The sequence below is a fragment of the Etheostoma cragini genome, chromosome 11 (assembly GCF_013103735.1).
Source record: "Etheostoma cragini isolate CJK2018 chromosome 11, CSU_Ecrag_1.0, whole genome shotgun sequence".
Taxonomy (NCBI): Eukaryota; Metazoa; Chordata; class Actinopteri; order Perciformes; family Percidae; genus Etheostoma; species Etheostoma cragini.
Window position 1 is genome coordinate 6,940,310 of NC_048417.1, and position 10,062 is coordinate 6,950,371.

Sequence of the window (10,062 nt, forward strand, 5' to 3'; positions counted from 1 at the left end):
GTATACATACATATATGTAAAATAAAAAGTACACGTATACTATGTCATAAAAAGTCATAAAAAAGTCTTAGTGTGTATATCATAAAGAGTTTTTTAAAAAGTCAATGTATAACATGTCATAAAAATTCAATAAAAAAATCATAATACAGTATGTCATAAAAAAGTTATGGTATAATGAAAAAAATTTGAAGCATACTATGTCCTAAAAACGTCATAAAAACGTCATATTATAGTACGTGAAAAAACTGTTAAAACGTCAATGCATAATATATCACAAAAAGCCACATTAAAAAAGCCATAATACAATGTGTTGTAAATTAAAAAAAAAAACGTGTTGAGAAAAGTCTAAAAAAAAAAAATAATAGTATAGTATGTCAACAAAAGACATAAAAAGAAAAAATTCTAAAGTCATGGTATATTATGTCAAAAAAATTATGAAAAAGTAGGCTAATGGTGTAAACTATGTCAAAAAATCAGAATAAACAAATCCTAGTACAGTATTCTGTTGTTTAAATATGTGGTGTATTCCACCAGTGAATCCAACGCCACAACTTTCCAAACGACGTTCACTCTATTCCAGAGATGGAAAAAGTACTCACTTCCTGTACTTAGTAGAAGTACAGATACTTGAGTTAAAAGTTACTCAGGTAGAAGTGAAAGTACTGATTTAACTTATTTACTCAAGTACAAGTAACAAAGTACAGGCTTGTAAATGTACTTTAAGTCTAAAAGTAATGTATCCTTGTGAATGACAACCATTTTTTATGCAAAGCTACCTGGACCACACACACGTTACTAGAGAGCACGCTGAGAAACTTTAGTGGACATGGAGAAAAGGTTCTTTACATGCCATTGGCTACATTTTGAATGGATGTCTGTCAATGGGCATAAACATCATAAATATGATTATTGTGACACAGACTGGGACTCCGGGTTAACAAGATTCTGACTGAGTAAAAAGATGTGAATCTAGTTTCTCTTTTTTAATCTTCCCCTTAACATTTGAAGGAATCTACATGTATGTACCATATGTGTGGGCTCAAATAAGGCTTCTGGAAATAAAATATAAATTACTAAACAGACATTAATTAAGAAATTCCCCATCAATTTAAAGTTAAAGCACATTGGCCAGGAGTCATTCTTGAAGCCTAGTTCCTACTATCTCAAACATCTGTACTATCTCAAAGAGGAGTACTGGTGAGCCAAAATCAATCCTCCTCTCCTATCCCACGTCAACACACCCAGATTGAAGCAGTTTTAAAGTGGGAACAATCTTCCATCCCCCTCGCAGCTTTCATTATAATAATATAATGCGGGCTCCCCGTTCAAGAACTTCAAATATCAGAAAAAACGACTTCGTACAGTAACGAAGTATTTGTACTTCTTTACTTCCCCTCTCCTCTAATCAATCTATCTTCCAAATATTTGATTTCCTAAAGATTGCAGGCTACTGTACTGTCCCTTAATTAGCGCGGTCGACTATATTGTCCTTTCTCAAGAACCGTACTACCTGGAATATGTCATCATTCTGCGACTCCTCACATGTTCACAACCATGTTCACAACATCGCAGAATAGCTGTGTTGCAGCAGGGAGTCAGAGGCGGTTTATAGAGGCTCTTTGGTGAAGTGCACGACGGGACCAGCTTTTTGATAAGTAATAAGTGGTATACTAAGATTTATATATGATTTTTTTTTTAACGTTTGACCTTTTTGAGTGTGGTAACAAGCGGGTACTTTATCAGTGGAGTTAATTGTATTAAATCGGCATTTCTATTAACATAACAGGCGACTATCGTCGCTGCATGTGTCATTCATTCGTCTGCAGTGATGGTAGAAGGACTCTGATCTTTTAGTAAAAGTAGCAATACTACAGTGTAGAAATACTATGTTATAAGTACAAATCCTGCCTTTAAAATGTGAGAGACAGTGAGTTCTATTACGTGACATCTAAGCAGAAACAGTGGGAGTTTAGATTAGATTAGATTACCGTAGATTAGATAATACTTTATTCATCCCACAAAGAGGAAATTCACTTGTCACTGCAGCAGTGTTAATGCTGCTGTAACAAGTGCATTTCCACAGTGAAAAGCAAAGCAACAAGCAACAAGCTCGGGGACCCCACAGTGTCTTGGGGTGACGGGGTGTTGTCCATGATGCATGTCAGTTTAGCTAACATCCTTCTCCCCCCCACTTTCTCTATGGAGTCCAGAGGACAGTCCAGGACAGTGGTGTAAATATTAAATTACAAAAGTTAATTCTGAAAATAACTCAATATACTTGTTGTTGTGACTTTATGCACACATGAGATGGACAAAGCAAGAAATACTAGACCAGGGAACGTTTTGTGTTTGTATGGATATTCATACTTTATTTTTCCACTGCAAATTATAAAATGTGCAACTTGGAATTTTTTTCAATAAATAAAAGACTTTGACAACTGTGATCCAATGGTTGGATTTTAGTAAGACATTTTCAAATATGTAAAACTTAATCTTAAATACCTTATTTTGTCAGGGGTTTGCTAACAGGTTTTTGTAAAGCTGTGATGGGTTTGATCATGTTGAGTCTACTGCAAGTGAATAAATAAGAACTTTGAATTTGTAAATAGCGATTATATACCGATTTGTAATGTATCAAGTCATCCACCGGCTTAAATTAACCAGACAAAATGTAATCAATAATTTAAAAAAAGAAAGAAAAAAAGGTGTTTTTGTTTCCAGGTTTTCCGGTCCTTCATTCTTAAAGAACAGCTTTTCCTTTCCTTATCTTCCTCCGTCAGACATGAGTGACAGCAGCGACGACGACGTCCCGGCGCTGTCGGCTCACACTCTGGCCGCCCTGCAGGAGTTTTACAATGAGACCAGCGAACACAGCACTACACCATCAGACCAGTTTGCTGTGGGAGCAGTGGAGGAAGACTGGGTGAGTTGATTGGTTGTAGTGACAGGAAATAGAACTCTAGCCTGGTCCTAACAGACTCTCGTACATTTCATTTAAGTCTGACCACTCTCCATTGACAAGTGTTAACTTCCTTGAAGGCGGGTACTCTGTTGAAGTTTAAAACTATTGGATCTGCCATAACCAATCGCTAATGTTTGGCTGTGACATACTATGTCATGCACATGTGCAACAAGAGGGGAGACCAACAAGGCTCATATTTAGCATGACAGAAAACCAAAATCAATTTCAATAAACATAGACTCTTCCTCCATACGCCTGTCTGTCCCTTAGCCCATCTCACCACCATGGGGAGTAGAGCATTCAGTCGCTCTGCTCCCCCATCTCCTTTTCTTACCTTTACCTATTTTAGGCTTAACGTTGGTAAACTAAACAATGTGGTGTGTGTAGACTGCATTGCAGTCAGATTAAAAGATGTAATGTTGATCAGGTGATACATGTTCAAAGTGTCACTGATATTTCTGTTTCCACCAGCGGATGAGTCAGTTCTGGTACAATGACGAGACAGCAGCTCAGTTAGCTGAGGAGGTCGTACGTGAAGCTGGAGAGGGAGGCAGGTAAAAGTATGCACGCACGCACTCAACATTTAGATCCTTTACTGCAGTAAAAATGCTTATACCACACTGAGAATAACCCACTACAAGTAAAAGTCCTGCATTGAAAACCTTACTTGAGTTATTGGAAAAATGTAGCTGACCAAAGAGGCTTTTTAAAAACTTAATTTAACAGTTTCACAGATTTGTAGCCCCACATTTGGAGCCACTTGTTTTGAGAATAATATCTTGTTTTCATTTTGAAGCTTAATTTCAAAAATCAAGTTAAAAAATTGTCATTACATGGTGCCTGGTTAGCTGACCTGGTAGAGTGGGTGCCCATGTATGGAGGTTTACTCCTCGATGCAGTGCCCTTTGCTGCATGTCATTTCCCCCTCTCTCTCCCCTTTCAAGTCTAAGCTGTCCTATACAAATAAAGGCCTAAAATGCCCCAAAACAGTCTTTAAAAAATAAATGAATTGTTATTACAGTACTTCTTTTTTACAGTATACAAACAACAATAAGGAAAGAAAGATAAATAAATAAGTAAGAGGCCCTAATCCCTACCTGCCCATAACCCACCCCAGACTGCAATCAGGATACTGCTTGACCTGTAAAATAAGATTCTAAAGGTTGCCAGATGTTTTTTAGCGAGAATAATATGAGTGAAAGAGTAATGTTTGTTGTGTATACATTTCTTATTGAAACCCCATCCTGTCTTGTAGCTGCATTGCATTTTGATTTACCTTCTAATGAATGGATTCTGATAATTCAGTAAAATAGCAGCTGAGAACTGAATCCCAACAAACCACGACCAGAAATTTATGCTTAATCTTCAACATGTTTCTGACTGATTTTAAATGTTTTTTAAGATAAGATAAGATAATTTATTTATTAGTCCCCAATGGGGAAATTACTGCACTACACTCTGTGTACACACTTTTTGTTAGTACTCACACACAGGCCTGAAATACACACATATGCTCAGGACCTATACATGCACTATACATGGAGAGATGTCAGAGTGAGTGGGCTGCCAGCTGAACCAGCGCCCTGAGCGGTTGGGGGGTACGGTGCCTTGCTCAAGGGCACCTGGCAGTGCCCAGGAGGTGAACTGGCATCTCTCCAGCCACCAATCCACGCTCCCAACTTTTTGGGTCCATACCGTGATTTGAACCAGTGACCCTCCGGTTCCCAACCCAACTCCCTATGGACTGAGCTACTGCCACCCCCAATTTTTACCTGCAGGATAGCGTGTGTGAGCGCGCCCAGTGTGTACCAGAAGTTGAAACAGGGTGTGGTTGAAGGCTCGGACCGGGTGTCTGCCGTCGTGTTGGAGTACGACCGCCGCTTCGCCATCTACGGCGATGACTTCATCTTCTACGACTACAAAGAGCCGCTGTCTCTTGTGGCCAATGTGGCTCCTCAGAGCTTCGACGTCGTCTTGGCCGACCCGCCGTACCTGTCAGAGGAGTGTCTGAGCAAAGTGGCCGAAACCATCAAGTACCTGACCAAAGGCAAAGTGCTGCTGTGTACAGGTGAGAGAAGGAGCTCTAATGTTGGCCAGTTTGTTTCTCTCATGTATTGTTACATTATAAAGTAACAGAAAAATGTTATTACTTTATTTACTCTTGTATATACTACTTTATTTGATTTATATTTTGTATTAATCTAAATCTGTAAATTAACTAAAGCTGCAATATAAAGTACATTTGAAAATGTAGTGGAAGTAGAAAATAGCATAAAATCGAAGTACCTTGTGTAAATGTACTTAGTAACATTCCACCATTACTCATTACACCTACGTTTTAGTAAAGAAAAGGGAGCAGCAACATTGTACTTGCTGTGTTTTCAGCAGCATCAAAGGTTTGTGTCCTGTTTGTTCTACAGGAGCGATCATGGAGAAACTCGCCAAAGACCTTCTGGATGTAAAAATGTGCAGCTTCCTGCCAAAACACAACAGAAGCTTGAACAATGAGTTCCGCTGTTTTGTCAACTACCCGTCTTGTCTGCTGTCCTGAACTTCCGGAGGTCTGATGAACACTTTGACTGTTGCCCGATAGAGAGAGGACATCACGCCGATATTTTCCAGCACAGTTCTATTAGTTCTGTGGTCCTCTACTAGTAAAGAATGAAGGGATGGGTTAACAATGCAATGAAGTTGGACATTTTCATAGTTTGTTTTGGTTAACAATTAATCAGGCTTGTGAAACAAATTCTCATGAGTCAAAAACCGTTGTGGATTACACTGAGAGCAATGCTCTCTTTTGCAGGAACGTGGTGATCTCATTCACACCTGGAAGCTGCCACAGTCAAATCTGCTGGCCATAGAGCAGCTCTACTGGAGTGGTAGGGGTTAAGGGCCTTGCTCAACGGCACCTCAAGGGTGGTAATGAAAGAGGGGAAAACACTGTTTCACTTTCCCCACCTAGATTTATCCTGGCAGCAACATTCCATTCAGACACTAGCTGTTCTAACTCTTAGGCCACCACTCCCCATGCACATAGGCTTGTTAACCCATGGAAAATTGATTGACATTAATCATGGTAAATAGTTTGTCAGTAATCTATCAAAGAACATTAAACATTTTTGCAAATCTTCTGGAACATTTGATGTTTTGTTGACATGTTATTATTAAAGTGGGTCAAAATGAAGGAACTTGTAGTTGTATTTCACCATCAGTAGGAGGCAGCATGGATCAGGCATTTTATTCCATTGGTCAATATGTTAACTTTTGTTGGTCCACCCAAATTACAAATAAACACATTCTCATTTATTTCTCTATCCATAATGATATTGGTTTTATTTGTCCAGGTTTTGAGATGTCCTTCTCTAAGATTTCTGCCTCCACCCTTTTTTTTTTGGTGTAGAAATCTCAGATACATTTCTCAAAACCTGAGCAAAAAAACTAACTGTATTACTAGATACAATAAGTATGTCAAATAGGTTTTCTGTACACTGAGCTGAACCAACCCTTCAAGTGTCAGAGTTTCATCTAGTTTACTCTGGATTTCTAGCCGTATTGTCTTCAGTCCAGCTAATACAATAACTTTGATTTTTGTATCCTTAAACAACTGTAGTCAAGACATCACCAAGGTCGGGTCCATAGGGTGTTATAACCAAGCCAAGAATGTAAGCAGGCAAGATAAGTCCTATTGGAGAGCAAACCAAACAACAAACTACATCCTTATTTGCTTTTAGATGAAAAACCTTTCCCAAAAATGAACAGAGATGTTAATCAGTACCTCTGTACTATCCATTCATCATGCAAATATATAATGTGTGCTTGATTAGGGACACTAATGGGGCTTCTACTTTACAAGTATATTCCCTTAAATTAATAAAAATGTCAATGGGGAAGGACGAAGACCAGAAATGTGCATCAGGTGTAAAAAATAAAATAAAACATATCTGGAGTACCACAGTCCAGCTTCCTTCATACTTTCTTCCCCGCAGAGACGAGCTGTTTGGCTTTGGCCTCTGCTCTCTCCAGGCTTTGGTTGCTGTTCTGGCCGTCCCTCTCCTTCTCCAGCAGCGGCACGCAGGTGCATCCCACAGCGATGGAGACATAGACCTCGGCGTAAGAGTGGCGGCCGCCAAGACAGGAGCCTGCTCTCTTCAAGATGACAGAGGGAGCGTAGACCGGAGTGCTGCGGTACTGGTCACTCTCCTCACCGTACGGTCCAATCAGGCAGCCCTTACACAGGCAGTAAGCCTCAGGGACGTAGCGGGGGTACCTTGCCGGGTCGTACGAGATTCTGAAAAAAATAAACAGGCAGATGAGTGTGGCATATTTACAGGTCAAACGCACACGTATTCCTGCCAACTTTCTGTAAAACCTTGTATTGTTAGATTTTTATCTCATTTCCAGCACACCTTCAGTTGTCACAAAGTGGTGTTTTTCTGAAATTAAGACATTACAGGGTTTTTTGATTGCTTTATGGGCACACCTGGAGTCACATGAAAAACTAACTACAGTCTGCACTGCAGCAGTTCACCTGGACCAAACTTTGTTTTTCATGGCTAGAACACAGTTTTCAAAAGTCTACACACTTATCCCATGACTTTAACCACAACATGCACAACACTGTGGATTCACAGCACTTTGTTCAGATACCAACACACTGCTGTCACAACTCTTAACCATGCATTCAAAACACAATAGATTTCAGTCTGGTGCCTATCACACACTGCTGATTGCAATTTTAGCTAAAGCCTAAGCAGGTGTCTTGTTTTACACTTGTAAACATGTACGGCATTTACATAGAGAAAACTCAGAAAGCCTTTTTTTTATACAATCACCAAATTAGAATTAGAGTAAAAAATGATATACTGCACTGTTAAAATCAGGTTAAAAGAGGTAAAAGAGCAAAGATACCAATATGTCCAGGTTAGATGTCTGAGTTTACATACACAGCACCAAAAAGAAATGTGCAAAACACTCTTTACTATAGTAAAACTGCATTCCTACTGTTTTTCAGAAAGTAATGGAGATGAAAGCAATGGGTACACCACATTCCTTTGTATTTAGAGATGATGCAGACATCCAGAACTAGCCCCATGATGCTGGCGAGAGGAAGGATTAGTCACGCTATTCTTTGTTACTGTTATGCACCTTACGTTTTTTTTCTCCAGTTAATCCATAAATTACTAGAGACAAAATACTTTATTTAAGCAAACTGCTAATTTTCAATTCGTTCTTGTTTACCTTACATAAACATTCTCTCTCCTTCTCATGGGTGAGCCAAATTCTTTGGGCGGGCAAAGCAATGAAAAGTTCCTTGCTTGGGATCTTGCTCCTTATGACCTCATAAGGAGCAAGATCCCAGATTGGCCCATCTGAGCTTTCATTTTCTCAAAGGCAGAACAGGACACCCAGGGCTTGGTTTACACCTTTCGCCATTTCCAGCCACTGCGGGGCCATAGGCACGTTGGAGGAACGCACATTAATGTTAAAAAAAATCTCCTCAAGTGCCATAGGACCTTTAATTTACACTGCAAAATTCCTGATGTTAGTTTTTCCATGCCCAATTGTTTATAATTATGGTTAAATTATACATTTGGTGGAACAGTAATTCTGCCAGTAAAAGTTTAAATACACACTAAATGCTACACCAAATGAATACTTGTGTATTCACAGTTGAACAAATTGTGACAAAATATTAAAGTTTTGTTGAAAGTTTGGACATTAAACTGTACATTACAATATTTAACTTTTTTCCTTTCCAATAATTAAAACACATGTTGGTGTTCACTGTTTGAATGCGAGTATTCTTTTGCAAATAAATGAATGCAACGTTATTGATAGAATAGCCTAGACCACAGTGCAATTTGCAATGCGTTGCACTTGCTCTCACCTGTAGGCCCAGGGGGAGATGCTGAGCAGGTTGACCGGGAGGCGGGTCTTGCTGTCGGTCGGGGACCGTGCGGAGCTCGGGCACGTCAGGTTGAGCATGTCATGCGGCTCCAGCTCCAGTGCGTGGTGAAAAGCACTCATCACTCCCACCGACAGCCGACCAAACATCTGCTCCAAAATCTCCTCCGGCAGGTCCACGCAAGACCGGGACCTGGGGGCCTTTTTTCGTACCCGGCCCGCTCCGGTCGGCCAGCCCAGCAGCGGCACAGCGAGGTGCAGCAGCAGCAGGACGCGGATCCGATGCGCCATCACCGTGCACTTCTCGGTACGGTGCTGGGCCAAAATGCGTATATTCACTGAAAAAGGTTTCTTAGCGCGCTTTTAACGCCTTCGCCTTTCACCAAATGCGAGAAGTAGAATACTAGAACCCAATGATCTCAGTAAATGACAGCGTTAACCGTAAACGTGTTATTTTCCTCGGTTATAATCCAGTGAAATGTTGGAAGCATTGGGGAGTCAGCAGAATGCGAACAGTCCACAGCCCTGGCTTGGAAACCGAGGAGCAGGCGCGCCGCCAGGGAAACTAAGGAAACATTGTTGGTGCACCACGTCCACAGTGTCGTCAAGAGTAATAATTGCTTCAGTTAGAAATAATTACCGAGTTGGATGTTTCACACCTGTTGCTTTCTGTTTAAGAAGATAAAAATGCTACCACGATTGTTTTCCTGCTGCTTTTCTCCACCGAGGTGTGCGGGAAACCCGATGGAAGTGTTTGTACGTACAGGAACAGGGGGTTCCAGTGTGATCACAACGAGTCTAAATCAGACCAACGGCAAAGGTCCCCTCGTAGACATCTAGTAATAAAAGAAAGAGAGCAGCGTTCATGGGAGCAGCTCCTGACGGGAGTGGGATGTCCAGACTATTGGCAGTATGTGGATCTTGGCTTCACACCAATCTACTTCACTTACAGAGAACCTGGATCCAGTTATGTCCAACCATTTAAGTCTGCTCTGGCTTAACAAAGATACTATCACTTCAAGATCAAACCACAAATAGATTTAAATCATTTTAAATGCTAAAAGTACATTGTTGTGTCTTCTTTTCTGTCAAAGGTCCCATCCCCTACCTGTAGCATTTGTACTTCAAATATGGCATTGAGATTTACAGTACGTTAGGCAAATGATAAAAATATTATGCATATAAAAATTCAGTTA

At 40.2% G+C, this 10,062-nt stretch overlaps 2 protein-coding genes across 7 annotated transcripts in view; one reads left to right on the forward strand and one right to left on the reverse strand.

Annotated features, from left to right (window-relative positions):
* The window catches only part of eef1akmt1 (EEF1A lysine methyltransferase 1), a 17,628-nt gene extending 11,538 nt beyond the window's left edge, over window positions 1-6,090 (forward strand). The window contains exons 2-6 of one of the 6 annotated variants that reach the window (XM_034886169.1): window positions 1,592-1,665; window positions 2,722-2,923; window positions 3,434-3,516; window positions 4,741-5,030; window positions 5,383-6,090. In XM_034886169.1, coding sequence (XP_034742060.1) covers window positions 2,783-2,923; window positions 3,434-3,516; window positions 4,741-5,030; window positions 5,383-5,513 — 645 coding nt within the window. In that variant the 5' untranslated portion in view covers window positions 1,592-1,665; window positions 2,722-2,782 and the 3' untranslated portion in view covers window positions 5,514-6,090. Of the gene's footprint in view, window positions 1-1,440; window positions 1,666-2,721; window positions 2,924-3,433; window positions 3,517-4,740; window positions 5,031-5,382 lie in introns of those variants that run through there. The other 5 variants (XM_034886172.1, XM_034886168.1, XM_034886170.1 and 2 more) reach the window with 5 other exon arrangements.
* A 99-nt stretch (window positions 6,091-6,189) lies between these two features.
* On the reverse strand, window positions 6,190-9,883 carry il17d (interleukin 17d). Its single transcript, XM_034886174.1, has 2 exons — window positions 8,850-9,883; window positions 6,190-7,250 (listed from the first exon to the last, which is right to left on the reverse strand). Exons 1-2 carry the CDS (start codon window positions 9,155-9,157, stop codon window positions 6,929-6,931), a joined length of 630 nt encoding a protein of 209 aa, XP_034742065.1. The 5' UTR covers window positions 9,158-9,883; the 3' UTR covers window positions 6,190-6,928.
* Window positions 9,884-10,062: the final 179 nt, after the last annotated feature.